The sequence below is a fragment of the Salmo trutta genome, chromosome 14 (assembly GCF_901001165.1).
Source record: "Salmo trutta chromosome 14, fSalTru1.1, whole genome shotgun sequence".
NCBI lineage: Eukaryota > Metazoa > Chordata > Actinopteri > Salmoniformes > Salmonidae > Salmo > Salmo trutta.
This window is the reverse complement of record NC_042970.1, coordinates 29,968,690-29,985,214: the sequence shown is the minus strand read 5'-3', so window position 1 is coordinate 29,985,214 and position 16,525 is coordinate 29,968,690. Positions and strand designations below refer to the sequence as shown.

The window sequence follows — 16,525 nt, the reverse complement described above, 5'->3', positions numbered from 1 at the left end:
GACTGAACATGCTTTCATGGTTTATTTCCAGTAGTCATTTCATATTGTTGTGATGGTTTCTGGAAGTAATGTGTTGAGACTACCTGGAGGCTGGAACACTGAGCTGTAATGTGTTGAGACTACCTGGAGGCTGGAACACTGAGCTGTAATGTGTTGAGACTACCTGGAGGCTGGAACACTGAGCTGTAATGTGTTGAGACTACCTGGAGGCTGGAACACTGAGCTGTAATGTGTTGAGACTACCTGGAGGCTGGAACACTGAGCTGTAATGTGTTGAGACTACCTGGAGGCTGGAACACTGAGCTGTAATGTGTTGAGACTACCTGGAGGCTGGAACACTGAGCTGTAATGTGTTGAGACTACCTGGAGGCTGGAACACTGAGCTGTAATGTGTTGAGACTACCTGGAGGCTGGAACACTGAGCTCCGGTGGCCTGGGTCTTTCTGCAGTTGAATCTCTCTGAGGGAAAACACTGAGGAGGCTAAGGTGGGGGGTGAGAAATATTGGTCAATGGTGTTTTTTGCACATAATGCACAAAACAATTTGCCACTTAATACATCATCCTCAGCACATGACTGAAGTCAAATATATCTGTGTGTGTGTGTGTGTCTTAGTCTTACTGTCTGCGAGGCTGTGGATGTTCTCTCCCAGGCTGAGGAAGTAGGGGTGTCTTAGAGATGCTTCAGCTGAGACTCTGGTCCTAGTGTCATACTGAAATAACACAGAGATACACACTTAAAACCAGAATAGCGGTTTGGTATACAACACTAGTGGTTAGAGGTTGGTGTAGGGGTGGTTTCTTACCAGGAGTAGAGCAGTAAGCATGTCAATCCCTTCAGTATCCAGCCTGGAGAAGAAACACAGTACTTGTTTAGTTGTGATTTGTGTTACATGAGCAAGTGGTTGGTAAGTGCTCTTATTGTGGTTGTGTAACCTGGGCACGTGGTTGATGAGTGGTTGAGGTCTGTACTGGGAGAACATGTAGGATCTGAACTCATCGTTATTGGAGATACCTGGCCAGCTGTCCTCTGTTGGTGTACCTGAGAGAGACAGGAGAGGGTCATTCTTCATATTCTATGTCTGTATGTATTTGAATCCTCACGACTTACCCCAGCAAGATGGCTCCCTGTGGTGTAAATTAAAAAAATAGAATTACCAATGAGTCTGAAGACCAAGTGCAGCTCCTCCTTCACTGTGGAGCCGGGGAACATGGGACGACCCGTCGCCATCTCAAATAGAATACATCCCACGCCCCTTTAACACACAGAAAGCACAGGATTTAAATCGAAAGTGAAGGTGCACGTTCGACATTGCAGCCGACTTTAAAGTTGAGTCAAGACTGACTGATCTACAAATCACCTTGCGTCATAAATAAATACTCTGGATTATTTGTAGATCAGTCAATCAGTCACCATTTACCCACGATGCATCATGGATTTGCTGCTCTCGGACACAGCCAAATTGATCTTTGGAGACTAATGCCTGAAGGGAGGTGGTAAGGGTGGTACTGCCTTGAAAAATTAAAGGAGAGCCGCACACACTAGGAGCTCAGATGCAGTAATTGAATAACCAACGATTCGACAGACGAGCCATCAGGGTATAATGACAAACACTTCGGGTCACTAGTTTTACAAAAACATGAATGGATTGCATACGATCATAGATGCAATTCGGCCACATAGGACTACAAACATTTACAATAGCAAATCACAATCACAAGAATGTCTTCAGATCAATGTCTACATTGAGTCCGAAGGGAGCAAGGGTCTTTAAATTAAAGATCCAGGCAGCCTCTCGTTTTAACAAATTGTCGAGGTCACCCCCTCTCCTAGGGAGGGTGACATGTTCGATGCCGATATAACGTAGGGATGAAATCGAGTGGTTTTCTTCCAAAAAGTGGGCCGCAACTGGGTAAGACGAGTTTTTGCACCTAATGGTGCTACGATGCTCTGAGATTCATACTTTTAATTCGCCCTTTGTTTTACTGACATTTTTACCGCAAGGACAAGTTATAAGATAAATAACTGCCTTAGTGGAGCACATGACAACACCTTTGATTGGGATCTGTTTCCCTGTTTGGGTTGTTTTAAAGGATCTACATTTATAAGTGCCATTGCATTGAGCACAGCCATTAATTACACTTGTAGTTTCCATCCAGTAGGGGCGCAAATAAACATTGTGCAGGGATATCTTGGGGTGGTAAATCAGAGATTACCAGTTGATCTCTGAGGTTTCTGCCCCGCGAGAATACGATCAAGGGAGGGTCCGAAAACACATTACAGATACGGTCATCGGATCTTAGAATGTGCCAATATTTGAATTCCCTTAATTTGTTCAGAGCACTTTGAATAGCGGGTAGTTAGAACGCAAGAATGCTTCTTTTTGCGAGACTGTCCTTGAAAAAGATCATGTCTCGGTTTGTTTTGAATTCTCAATGGCAGTATTAATCTGACCATTTTTATACCCCCTCTCCTTGAATTTTCTTTGCGTCTCAGCCATATTTCTGTCAATCAAATTAGTTTTTTGCTAATTCTTTTGATTCGACAGAATTGGCTGTAGGACAAACTGTTTTTCAAGGGAAGCTGGTGACAACTATCAGCCCTCAACAAACTGTTACGATCAGTGGGTTTCCTGTAAAGATCAGTGTATAGAACATTATCCTCACACAAAATCAGAAGATCAAGGAAACTGATTTTGACGTGTGTCAGATTGCATAGTAAATCTCAGATGCTCAGAACAAGAGTTAAGAAAAGCATGGAATGCCTGGAGCTCTTTGGCATCACCCCTCCATAGAAGAAAAATATCATCAATATACAATTGCCAAATAATGATGTTAGGCAAGAAAATGTTTTTGAGAGGATTGAAAATGGATTGTTTCTCCATGTAACCCACATACAAATGAGCATAGTTAGGAGCCATGGGGGATCCCGTAGCAGTACCCTTCATCCGAATAAAGAAATCATTTAGAAACATGAAATAGTTGTGTGTGAGTACTATTTCAGCCAATGTTATAAAGCATGCACTGGAAGGTGTCACGTTGCAGAGGAAAATGTTCCATAGCTTCAATACCGCCCTCGTGTGGAATATTAATGTATAATGACTCAACATCAGAAGTAACTAACAAAGTATTCTCAGGAAGAGGATCAAGAGATTCAGTAATATAGATCATACTGCTGGTGTCCTTTACCAAGGAGGGGAGCTGTTCTGCAAGTGGTCTAATAAAAAAATGATAAAGGGTCCGTTTCTGCATCAATGCTCGCTACAACAGGGAGCCCTGGAGGTTTTGTAACATTCTTGTGTAATTTCGGCAAAGTATAAAAAGTAGCAATTTGAAGTGTTGAATAGCCAAAAAGTTGTTCTTTTTTTGTTATCTGACCAGAACTTAAATACCCATCTAGGACAGTAAAGATCGTGTTCTGAAATGGGGCAGTGGGGTCACTTCTGAGTTTCTTGTAAAAGGTGTTGTCAAGCAGTTGTCTATGACACTCATTTTATATAAACAGTCCTATCCATGAGTACAACCGACCCACCCTTATCAGCAGGGGGGTAAGGACTGACATATCGGATTGTACCACCGACCCACCCTTATCAGCAGGGAGGGTAAGGACTGACATATCGGATTGTACAACCGACCCACCCTTATCAGCAGGGAGGGTAAGGACTGACATATCGGATTGTACCACCGACCCACCCTTATCAGCAGGGAGGGTAAGGACTGACATATCGGATTGTACCACCGACCCACCCTTATCAGCAGGGAGGGTAAGGACTGACATATCGGATTGTACCACCGACCCACCCTTATCAGCAGGGAGGGTAAGGACTGACATATCGGATTGTACAACCGACCCACCCTTATCAGCAGGGAGGGTAAGGACTGACATATCGGATTGTACCACCGACCCACCCTTATCAGCAGGGAGGGTAAGGACTGACATATCGGATTGTACCACCGACCCACCCTTATCAGCAGGGAGGGTAAGGACTGACATATCGGATTGTACCACCGACCCACCGTTATCAGCAGGGAGGGTAAGGACTGACATATCGGATTGTACAACCGACCCACCTTATCAGCAGGGAGGGTAAGGACTGACATATCGGATTGTACCACCGACCCACCTTATCAGCAGGGAGGGTAAGGACTGACATATCGGATTGTACAACCGACCCACCCTTATCAGCAGGGAGGGTAAGGACTGACATATCGGATTGTACCACCGACCCACCCTTATCAGCAGGGAGGGTAAGGACTGACATATCGGATTGTACCACCGACCCACCCTTATCAGCAGGGAGGGTAAGGACTGACATATCGGATTGTACCACCGACCCACCCTTATCAGCAGGGAGGGTAAGGACTGACATATCGGATTGTACCACCGACCCACCCTTATCAGCAGGGAGGGTAAGGACTGACATATCGGATTGTACCACCGACCCACCCTTATCAGCAGGGAGGGTAAGGACTGACATATCGGATTGTACCACCGACCCACCCTTATCAGCAGGGAGGGTAAGGACTGACATATCGGATTGTACCACCGACCCACCTTATTAGCAGGGAGGGTAAGGACTGACATATCGGATTGTACCACCGACCCACCCTTATCAGCAGGGGGGTAAGGACTGACATATCGGATTGTACCACCGACCCACCTTATCAGCAGGGAGGGTAAGGACTGACATATCGGATTGTACAACCGACCCACCCTTATCAGCAGGGGGGTAAGGACTGACATATCGGATTGTACAACCGACCCACCCTTATCAGCAGGGGGGTAAGGACTGACATATCGGATTGTACAACCGACCCACCCTTATCAGCAGGGGGGTAAGGACTGACATATCGGATTGTACAACCGACCCACCCTTATCAGCAGGGAGGGTAAGGACTGACATATCGGATTGTACAACCGACCCACCCTTATCAGCAGGGAGGGTAAGGACTGACATATCGGATTGTACAACCGACCCACCCTTATCAGCAGGGAGGGTAAGGACTGACATATCGGATTGTACAACCGACCCACCCTTATCAGCAGGGAGGGTAAGGACTGACATATCGGATTGTACAACCGACCCACCCTTATCAGCAGGGAGGGTAAGGACTGACATATCGGATTGTACAACCGACCCACCCTTATCAGCAGGGAGGGTAAGGACTGACATATCGGATTGTACAACCGACCCACCCTTATCAGCAGGGAGGGTAAGGACTGACATATCGGATTGTACAACCGACCCACCCTTATCAGCAGGGAGGGTAAGGACTGACATATCGGATTGTACAACCGACCCACCCTTATCAGCAGGGAGGGTAAGGACTGACATATCGGATTGTACAACCGACCCACCCTTATCAGCAGGGAGGGTAAGGACTGACATATCGGATTGTACAACCGACCCACCCTTATCAGCAGGGAGGGTAAGGACTGACATATCGGATTGTACAACCGACCCACCCTTATCAGCAGGGAGGGTAAGGACTGACATATCGGATTGTACAACCGACCCACCCTTATCAGCAGGGAGGGTAAGGACTGACAAATCGGATTGTACAACCGACCCACCCTTATCAGCAGGGAGGGTAAGGACTGACATATCGGATTGTACAACCGACCCACCCTTATCAGCAGGGAGGGTAAGGACTGACATATCGGATTGTACAACCGACCCACCTTATCAGCAGGGAGGGTAAGGACTGACATATCGGATTGTACAACCGACCCACCCTTATGAGCAGGGAGGGTAAGGACTGACATATCGGATTGTACAACCGACCCACCCTTATCAGCAGGGGGTTAAGGACTGACGTATCGGATTGTACCACCGACCCACCCTTATCAGCAGGGAGGGTAAGGACTGACATATCGGATTGTACCACCGACCCACCCTTATCAGCAGGGAGGTAAGGACTGACATATCGGATTGTACAACCGACCCACCTTATCAGCAGGGGGTTAAGGACTGACGTATCGGATTGTACCACCGACCCACCCTTATCAGCAGGGAGGGTAAGGACTGACATATCGGATTGTACAACCGACCCACCCTTATCAGCAGGGGGTTAAGGACTGACATATCGGATTGTAAATCAAGCAAAGCTTGTTTTTCATCCTGAGGTAAATTTATGTGAAGATGTGGACTCCTGTTTGTTCTTAAGGAGATGAACAACATCCTTTTCAACAAGTCTGCAATATGTCTCAATAGAGTGACTGTGATTGGATGGAGGTACAAAATAACTCTTACTTCTAAAAGGAGTCGGAGTACGTGCAGGTGAGCAACCTACTTGTTCAGTAGAAACATCACGATTAGGGGAGCAAAAATGTTCCCTTAAACTGATGTTTCTTAAAAAAACTTGAACATGTACCTTAACATTGAAATCATTGCACTGAGTTGTAGGCACAAAGGATAACCCTTTATTAAGCAAGGAGACATGTGCAGGGCTCAATATCTTGCTTGATAAATAGAAGACACTCAGTCCCGTGGGTTCTGGGACCGTGTGAACAGTCCCCTCTGACTCTGGTTGTGTCTCCATGGAAATAACAAACCCCTGGAGACACACATATACACACACACACTGATGGAATCATAACATTACATCACATGGGGGCCAGCATGCACACACACAGTTTTGTTTTGCTAACCTTGTGGGGACACACAATTGACTCCTGTTCAAAATCCTATTTTCCTAACCTTAACCCTCAACCTAACTCAAATATAGCCTTTAACCCCTAACACATTCTAAACCTAAACCCCTTAGAAATAGCCTTTTTCCTTGTGGGGACTTGCAAAATGTCTCCAGTTGGTCTATTTTTTTTTGGTTTGTTTACTATTCTTGTGGGGACTTCTGGTCCCCATAAGTATATTTAAAAATGTCCACACACACTAATCTGCCCCACCCCTGCATGCACACACATATACACACACACAGACAGCAAGAGGTTTGTCGGTAGAACAGAGACACAGACACACACATCAAAGACTGTGTGTAGGGATCACAAGCAGGCCTATGTAAGAGGCAGGGTGTCATAGAGTACACTGCTTCCCTTTGTTTATCACTGAGGGTGTCGGCTCCGATGGAGACCCATCCACTGATGAAAGGAATGTTTTGCAAATGAGTTTATGAAAGGTTCTGTATTGATGTGTTGCTGGATAATAGCCTTTGGAGATTCAAGGTTAATGAATGTGATGCAGAAATTATCACCATGGTGATTGCTCACATCAGGAGTGGTGGCTTACATGCAAGTTAAGTGAAGGAACAGCTTAGCAATATTGCTGTGATGATTCATAGTGTGGTAAACATATCTAATCAAAACATGTTCTCCCTCATTTAGGTTTTCACTCTGGTAGTGTTGAAGGTTAAAACTTCTTCAGGATCAGTGGGTCCCCTGCTGGACGGTTGAGCTAACGTAGGCTAATGCAATTAGCATGAGGTTGTAAGTAACAACAACATTTCCCAGGACGTAGACATATCTGATATTGGCAGTAAACTTAGATTAACAAGAATTTAACTGCACTGTCCAATTTACAGTAGCTATTACAGTGAAAGAATACCATGCTATTGTTTGACGAGACTGCACAGTTTTGAACATTAATTTTTTAATAAACAAATTAGGCACATTTGGGCAGTCTTGATACAACATTTTGAACAGAAATGCAATGGTTCATTGGATCAGTCTAAAACTTTGCACATACACTGCTGCCATATAGTGGCCAAAATCTAAATTGCACCTGGGCTGGAATAATACATTATGGCGTTTCTCTTGCATTTCAAATATGATGGTAGAAAAAAGTTTTGTTTTTCTTTGTATTATCTTTTACCAGATCTAATGTGTTATATTCTCCTACATTCCTTTCACACTTCCACAAACTGCAAAGTGTTTCCTTTTTAAATGGTACCAAGAAAATGTATATCCTTGCTTCAGGGCCTGAGCTACAGGCAGTTAGATTTGGGTATGTCATTTTAGGCGAAAATTGAAAAAAGAGGCCGATCCTTAAGAGGTTTTAATCTATGTGACACTGAGTAGGTTTGTTGAAATGCCTCTGTCTCTGTGAGTCAGAATGGAGGTGTGTGTGTGTGTGTGTGTGTGTGTGTGTGTGTGTGTGTGTGTGTGTGTGTGTGTGTGTGTGTGTGTGTGTGTGTATGTGTGCTCGCATATGCGTGTGTATGTGTGGTATGTACTCACCACATGTCGATGGGTGTAGAGTACTCTGTGGTACCCAGCAGTACTTCAGGGGGGCGGTACCATAGAGTCACCACCTCGTTGGAGTAGGTCTTAGTTGGCACAGACTTGGCCCGGGCCAGACCTGACCAATCAAACAGTCATGAGCTGGATCTCAGAGAGGGAGCGTTTTATGTACTGATCTGGTCTTCTATTTTGTTTGTATGCCAAGAATGAAAACAGGAAGCAGACCAAACTCTTTGGTCCTTTTAAAAACCGTCTGTAGGTAAATTAATGTGTGCAGTAGCTTGGAAAATAAATAAATTACTCTGGATGACAACATACTGATGTTTGTTTCTAACATTAGGGCAATTTTTCTAAAGAAGTGAAATCGTGTTTTGTTTCCTTGACACGATACTAAAGAGTAACGCGATGGAATCGGCCCAGCCCTAGATAATATAGAGGGAGATCTGTTACTAGGTTGTCAGTGTGTCTGTATGGTGAGACTATCTCTGTGTGTGTGTCATACCGAAGTCTGCTAGTTTGAGCTCTCCCTTGTCATTGATGAGCAGGTTCTGAGGTTTGAGGTCTCTGTGAAGGATCTTCCTCTTATGGCAGTAGGACAGACCACGTAACAACTGGAACATAAAGATCTACAGAGAGAGAGGAGAGGGGGCAGAGAGAGAGAAGACATAACGTCTCTGTCTGATGATGATTAACAGTGTTCAGTAGGGTGGACTAACCTTGACATTGTTCATGCACATGAGGTTTCCACAGTTGTCCAGGTACTGTTTCAGATCACTGTCCTGAGACACACAGGCACACATTTTCAGAACTTTAACTTGTAAGTAAAACAAGCAGATATAACACTGGTTAATATACTGATCATGAAGTATTTGAAAGATGTGTGTACTACTCACCAGGTACTCAAAGACTAGAGTGAGGGAGCGTTCTGTGTGTATGATGTCATGCAGCGTGACAATGTTGGCATGTTTTAGGTTCTTCAGTAGAGACACTGCAGAGACGCACAGAGAAAATGGTTGGATGCTGCTCTGGCTGCATGGGGGCGTGAGGACATGCGAATGGTATTTTAGCGCCACTGGGTGGTAGTGTTCTACTCTTGAGTTCTGAAAAGCTACTGTAGTAAATCTGAGACAAAAACCCTGTTGGTACAGTATGTGTTTTGTGAGGAGGGGTCAGAGGTTAGGAGAGGTTTGATGGTTGTATTAGTCTCTCTAGACGGACGGGATGCCTCCCACAATTTACCAATGTTCCAGCATACACGTCTGTACTTTGTCCGCCATCAGATTGGAAGGGAGGAGTTGGATGCCAGAAAATCAGCCCAGAGCCCTGCCGTAAACATGTCCAGCAGCTAGCTAGATGGAGCTTGCCGAGGATATTTTCAATGCGTGCATTCTGCAAGCGAGTCGTTTGCATGCGCTATGATATTAGTGTTACAAGCTTACAACCACTGACTGTGGCTGTGGCTAAAACTAACCTAGCTATCTTCGCCCGTATTGTGTCCGCCTCTGTCATGTTTCCGAGGGGATTCTTTTTAAGTGCCGCATACCCACTCGTGATTTGTTGGGAGAGTTGTCTGTGTGAAGAGCGTCCTCCAAATCCAACATAATTCCCAGACCTAGCGCTGTAGCTCTAGGCCTGGCATTTCCGAGACAAGTATAGGGTGCTGTGTGTTTTTACCTTCCCTGATAGCTGTACAGGGCGCTCCTTCCTCGTGCTCTAACCTAATCTCTTTCAGCGCCACCAGGTTTTCCGTCAGTTTGCTCCGCCCCTTAAAAACCGTGGCGTATGTCCCCTACACAGGAACAGGAAGTAATTGAAACGGGAATAATTAGTTAATCACATCAGTACTTTTTTTGCATATATAATGGTCGTCACTTTATGGCCATTCCAAATATCTAACCCTGACTACTGAGCCTAACCCTTAACCCTAACCCATAACATTAACCCAACCCCATAACTTTATCCCTAACACTAACCTTAACCCTAACCCTACCCCATAACCTTATCCCTACCCCATAGCCTTATCCCTAACTCTAACCTTATCAAATCAAATTTTATTAGTCACATGCGCCGAATACAACAGGTGTAGACCTTACAGTGAAATGCTTACTTACGAACCCCTAACCGACAGTGCGGTTTAAAAAAATACGGATAAGAATAAGAGATGATAAAAGTAACAAGTGATTAAAGAGCAGCAGTTAAAATAATATATACAGGGGTATGTCAGTACAGAGTCTGTGCGGCAGCACAGGTTAGTTGAGGTAGTACGTACATGTAGGTAGAGTTAATTAAAAGTGACTATGCATAGATGACAACAGAGAATGGCAGTGGTGTGGAGAGGGGGGGGGGCAATGTGAATAGTCTGGGTAGCCATTTGACTAGATGTTCAGGAGTCTTATGGCTTGGGGGTAGAAGCTGTCCCTATCCCTAACACTAACCCTACCCCATAACCTTATCCCTAACCCTACCCCATAACCTTATCCCTAACCCTACCCCATAACCTTATCCCTAACCCTACCCCATAACCTTATCCCTAACCCTACCCCATAACCTTATCCCTAAACCTACCCCATTACCTTATCCCTAACCCTACCCTATAACCTTATCCCTAACCCTACCCCATAACCTACCCCATAACCTTATCCCTAAACCTACCCCATAACCTTATCCCTAACCCTACCCCATAACCTTATCCCTAACCCTACCCCATAACCTTATCCCTAACCCTACCCCATAACCTTATCCCTAACCCTACCCCATAACCTACCCCATAACCTTATCCCTAAACCTACCCCATAACCTTATCCCTAACCCTACCCCATAACCTTATCCCTAACCCTACCCCATAACCTTATCCCTACCCCATAACCTTATCCCTAACTTATAAAGGTTTGTTTGGCTACCAGGTAGCTTTGTCATTGCTGTCTCTTTTTTTGAAACACTGGCTTGTCTCATGGCAGGATGTAAGGTATTTTAAACATGACCACCTTGTTATGTAGATGAGCAGTCATGGTTGACCAACCAGACCCTAGTTCTGTTAGGACATGTCTTTACAGTAAACTAACCCCCCCCCCCTCTGATTTGAGGTGACCTAGACTGCATGCCATTCCAGAACACTGCTCCCACCCTGCGGTCTTCCATGTTCACCCCTTCACAGATCTGGCAGGACTGCATAGGTGTAAGCAATATGAAGGAAACTTAACACAGGGATTGCTTACACCTATCCAGCTATTGTGAAAGGGAGTGAATGAGGACAGATGGCAGGGGACAACTTTCTGTAATGAGATGCAGCCCAGTTGTTGACCCAAATGACTGAGCATGACTAGGACAGATGTAGCCTATTTAGTCTGACTGCTCCTCTGCACTAACAGTAACTCAGCATTCATGAGTACAGTCTGAGACAACAGATAAGTAGCCACTGTGTGTGAGAGTACATACACCAGTTCTATAAATCAATCTAATATTGCTATGTAGAACTAGGTTTGCAGTAGGGGAGACCGGGGTTGGTTGTCACACGTTTTACTCTCGTGTAGTTCTCAGCACCAGTATATCTTACAAGACTCTTCAACATTATAGAAAGGAAGGTCTTGGGTTGAAATGGGGACCGTTTTTATCCTCATCTTATTCCAACATGGAGTTATAAGCAATCAAACACACTCTGTCCACTTGTGACAACCAGTATGTAGTTGGTTGTCACAGTGTTTGCTAGTAGCTTATTCCTTTTGGAACAGGAAATGAAGCACTATAGCATACATTGGCTTGGCTATTTCTAAGACTTTCTTTGCTCAAACAATATTTCAAACAAAATTCTGCATTTTATGCCTTGAGAACAACATATGACATTTTGAGTAGGTTTGTGTGGGTGTGAGACAGAAGAAATGTGTGCGGCAACAAACCCAGATGGCCCAGATTCCTCTGCCCAACGGATGTATACGTGATGCATCGGGAAGATGCAGTTTAGATATCGTTTGCTAATTGGCAAGACGTCTCAGATGTATTTAGAATATCTACATTCTAAATTCTACGTTGTTTATACGTCCGCCAGGCATCAACATTCTTTTCTGATGTCTCGGCGACGTCTTTCCAATGTGTAAACGCTTTCCACACTACATATTCCCAAGACATTTTGATATGTCGGCCAAAGGTGTTTGTGTTTACTGGTAAGGGGGGTCTTTATAGCAACAGCACAAAAGAGCTTGGGATTTATTGTATACTGGCAGTGGCAATGTCCCCAATTAATATATGGTTATAATGGAGTTGATAGGGACAACCAACCCCACGTTCCATGTGACAATCCCACCCCAATGCTAATTACCACATGGCTTGACCTAGCAACTTAGAAATAGGTTTGGAATGTAGTCTTTCTGCTTTTCAGCAAACATAATTTCATAATTCTAACATTTATACAAAACTTTATTTTACTTTCACTTATGAAATACACAAATTCTCCTCATCTCAGGGGTTAAATAGAAGGTGAAAACCCACGCACTGAATAACCACACTGGGAATACCCACACACCTTTAGTTTCAATGATTCTAATTTCTCCGTATCCTGCACCTATTAAATCAGCTGGATGTGTGCCTTAAACTGCAGCTGAAAGCACGTAACCATAGCGACATTCTTACCTCTCCCAGTTTTCCCAGTTTCACGTATGTCTCCAGCTTTCCAAAGCCAATGTCAGACTGTATGGAAAAATACACAAGGTAGCCTAAAGTTAGCATAAAGTTATGCAACACCCAATTCCCCTTTTGTGAGAAAAGAATTGCCCCCTTACGCTCAATAGCTGTTTGTGCCACATTTGGCTGCAATGACTGCAACCAAATTCTTCATGTAGTTGTTGATCAGTTTCTCACATCACTGTGGAGAAATTTTTGCCCACTCTTGCATGCAGAACTGCTGTACATCAGCAACATTTGTAAGTTTTCAAGCATGAACTGCTCATTTCAAGTCCTGCCACAACATCTCCATTGGGATTAGGTCTGGGCTTTGACAGATGGCCTGACATTCTCCTGTAGAATTCTCTGATACAGAGCAGAATTCATGGTTCCTTCTATTAAGGAAAGTCGTCCAGGTCCTGAGGCAGCAAAGCATCCCCAAACTATCATACTACCACCACTACGCTTGAGTGTTGGTTAGTGTAGAATTCAGTGTTTGGTTTTCGCCAGGCATAATGGGACCCATGTAGTCCAAAAAGTTGACTCAAGTTTGCCAAAAAAGCACCTGGAAGCATCTGGATGATCATCAAGACTCTGACAATGTTTTCCAGACAATGTTTTATGGACAGGTGATTCAGAAGTCTAACTTTTTGGATGACATGGGTCCCATTATGCCTGGTGAAAACCAAACACTGCATTCCACAGTAGAAACCTCATACCAACAGTCAAGCATGGTGGTCGTATGATGGTTTGGGGATGCTTTGCTGCCTCAGGACTAAGACGATCCAAAAGACACAATCAAGTCTACATGAAAATGGCTAAAAAGCAACACATTTTAAGTTTTGGAATGGCCAAGTCAACGCCCAGACCTAATCCCAATTGAGATGTTGTGGGAGGACTTGAAATGAGCAGTTCATGATTAAAAACCCACAAATGTCACTAGTTAAAGCAGTTCTGCATGGAAGAGTGGGACAAAATCCCTCCACAGCGTCGTGAGAGACTGATCAACAACTACAGGAAGCGTCTGGTTGGAGCCATTGCAGCTAAATGTGGCACCACTAGTTATTGAGTGTAAGGGGACAATTACTTTTTCACACAGGGGCATTGGGTGTTGCATAACTTTGTTTATCAATTAAATGAAATAAGTATCATTGGTATTTGTTCACTCGGGTTCCTTTTATCTAATATTAGGTTTGGGTTGAAGATCTGATAACATTCAGTATAAAAAAAAAGAAAAAAAAAAAGGCAAAATCTGAGAAATTTAGAAAGGGGCAAATACTTTCTCATGGCTCTGCATGTAAGGTTATGACCATATGGTTTAGGCATCATGGTATTGGGTACAGGGGGGTAGTCTACTGACCAGTAAAGCCTGCAGGGACATGCGGCTGAGGGATTTGATTTAGGGTATTAGGGTATTAGGGTACTGCAGTATGGGTGTAAGGGGGTACAGGGTACTTAACAGTGACTGTCACGACATGTCTGAGTGGATTGATTTAGGGTATAGGGGTATGGGTGTATTAGGGTATTGCAGTATGGGTGCATATAGGGGTTTGAGGTATGTGATACTAACCAGTGAAGCCCGTAGTGACATGCAGCTGAGGGGTTAGGGTATTGGGGTATTAGAGCAGTTGTTCCCAACAAGGGGTACTAGGACCAGTTGGTGTACTTGGTCTATCCACAGGGGGTACTTGAAGACTCATGAGACCATAGGCCTACTGGTAAAATTCAAATGAGGGGGTTCTTCAGGGGTACTCCGGGCAGAGCAAAATTCACTTGGTGGTACAGTAACCGAAAAAGTTTGGGAACAACTGTATTTATGTATAGGGGTACTCACCAGTGAAGCCCGCCGGGACATGCGGCTGAGGGGTTTGCAGGGAGGAGAGTTGTTCTCATTCTCCATTTCTCTCTGCATCTGCAGCTTTTTGAGGATCTCTGGAGGCAGGCGGATGTCCATGGGCAGAGACATACGTTTACTCACATCCTGCAGAGAATCAATCAGTCATCGATATGCAACACTCACACAATCAATCATTATTTGTGCAAATACACACATCATAAATGGCCAATTTTCTCACATGATTCATGACACATTGCACCAGAACAGGTTTATTGTTGTTATTATTTATTGCGCCATCCACCACCCCACCCTCTTTGGAGGACTTTGTTTTACTAAAAAAACTGCCATTTTGTTACATACACATTATTCATAACTTTCACATACATGGTACTTCTATACACAGTATTACATGACACAAAATATAGTTTGATTTACACATGAAATGGTATTTTCGGTGCTAACTATTACAGATCATGAGCTGTTAATCCCACCCCGCTGCTACTCTCAGCCCACCCCGCCTATCTCCGTAGCCCACCCCGCCTATCTCCGTAGCCCACCCCGCCTATCTCCGTAGCCCACCCCGCCTATCTCCATAGCCCACCCTTTCTCAATTTCCATGTGCCATATATTTTTCAACTGTGCTTCTGAACTCTGAACCTTTCTAATCTCATAGTATCCAAAGAGTATTGCTAACAGTATTATTATGTAATGCTAATTGATTGACTGACTTTCCAAATGGCCAACAGTGCTATTTGTAGGGTTAGTTTTAGGTTAATGCTGTGATCTGTTTTTACAGTGTAGAGGTAAGGAGTGATTGTCTACTGAAAGCTAGGGATGATTAGACGATCATTAGTTTGAGAAAGTAATCTTCTGTTCTGTCTGTGGTTCTGAATGCAGACCTGTCTTAATGTAGGACAAGACGAATCAATCCTCTGTTCTGTTAATCTGTTCTTCCACCCTATGACACAGTTTCTCCTGTGAGTGACTATCTATCTCACACTTCCCCCCTGCACCACACTTCTGGAACTGTCTGAAATAAGGTGTTTGTGTGTTTGTGTGTATGTGAATTTCCCGTGTGTGTGTGTGTGTGTGTGTGTGTGCACAAACACGTGTTTGTGACTGTCGCTCTTTGCAGTTATTTTTGATGAAAAGTAAGATGGCTGAATTTTCTAGCTAAAGGTGTCTGGCATGGCGGGTTATGTGGAAAAGAAAGAGCATTCAGACGATGGCTTGTAATTCCCTGTGGGCTGTGTAGCAGCTGCTGCTGCTGCTCTGAGGCTGAGAGGAAGTTATGGCCACTCAGTTTTGAGAGGGAGGAGAGGAACCCAGTCAGTAGCTCTTATGATATCATAAAGGTGTAATAACAGGTTTTGTAAAGGTGTTATGAATGTCTTATGTATACCCCCTTCAAGTAAAGTTTTACCTACATTTGTACAGGAGGCTATATTTGCTTTAGTGTCCCTCTCAGTATAGCAGTTCCTCTCGGATTGAAACCACTTTGGTGTTGTGAGCTAGACTATACTAATTGGCATGTCAATGTGAACTTTATCATTTCTAAACTTTCCTATTTCTCCTTCTCCCTAACTCTCCCTCCCTGTCTCACCATCATAGAGAAGTGTCGGTGGGGTGCTTTGCTGCGGTACTGGTGATAGGAGGGGGACTGTGCTCCGGGTGCGGCTGGCTCAGGGCTCACTGGACTGGGACTGGCCTCAGGGTGCAGTGACGGCAGGGTCAGGCTGTCTGGAGTCAGTGCTGCAGGTCAGACAGAGAGGGAGAACACACACTTTAGAGTTATGGAAAACATTTACCACACAGATGCTGAGAAATAATCCATATTGTA

The 16,525-nt window shown here is 44.4% G+C and overlaps 1 protein-coding gene across 6 annotated transcripts in view; it reads right to left on the bottom strand.

Annotated features, from left to right (window-relative positions):
• Positions 1-16,525, bottom strand: part of LOC115207754 (cyclin-dependent kinase 18) — a 65,817-nt gene that overhangs the window by 2,688 nt on the left and 46,604 nt on the right. For 3 of the 6 annotated variants that reach the window (XM_029775215.1, XM_029775216.1, XM_029775212.1), the window contains 13 exons: positions 16,289-16,437; positions 14,683-14,829; positions 12,819-12,875; positions 9,870-9,984; positions 9,089-9,183; positions 8,912-8,974; positions 8,698-8,821; positions 8,193-8,313; positions 1,157-1,254; positions 935-1,040; positions 805-847; positions 621-711; positions 364-481 (listed from right to left, as the gene is read on the bottom strand). In XM_029775215.1, coding sequence (XP_029631075.1) covers positions 364-481; positions 621-711; positions 805-847; positions 935-1,040; positions 1,157-1,254; positions 8,193-8,313; positions 8,698-8,821; positions 8,912-8,974; positions 9,089-9,183; positions 9,870-9,984; positions 12,819-12,875; positions 14,683-14,829; positions 16,289-16,294 — 1,184 coding nt within the window. In that variant the 5' untranslated portion in view covers positions 16,295-16,437. Of the gene's footprint in view, positions 1-3; positions 482-620; positions 712-804; positions 848-934; positions 1,041-1,156; positions 1,255-8,192; positions 8,314-8,697; positions 8,822-8,911; positions 8,975-9,088; positions 9,184-9,869; positions 9,985-12,818; positions 12,876-14,682; positions 14,830-16,288; positions 16,438-16,525 lie in introns of those variants that run through there. The other 3 variants (XR_003881045.1, XM_029775214.1, XM_029775213.1) reach the window with 3 other exon arrangements.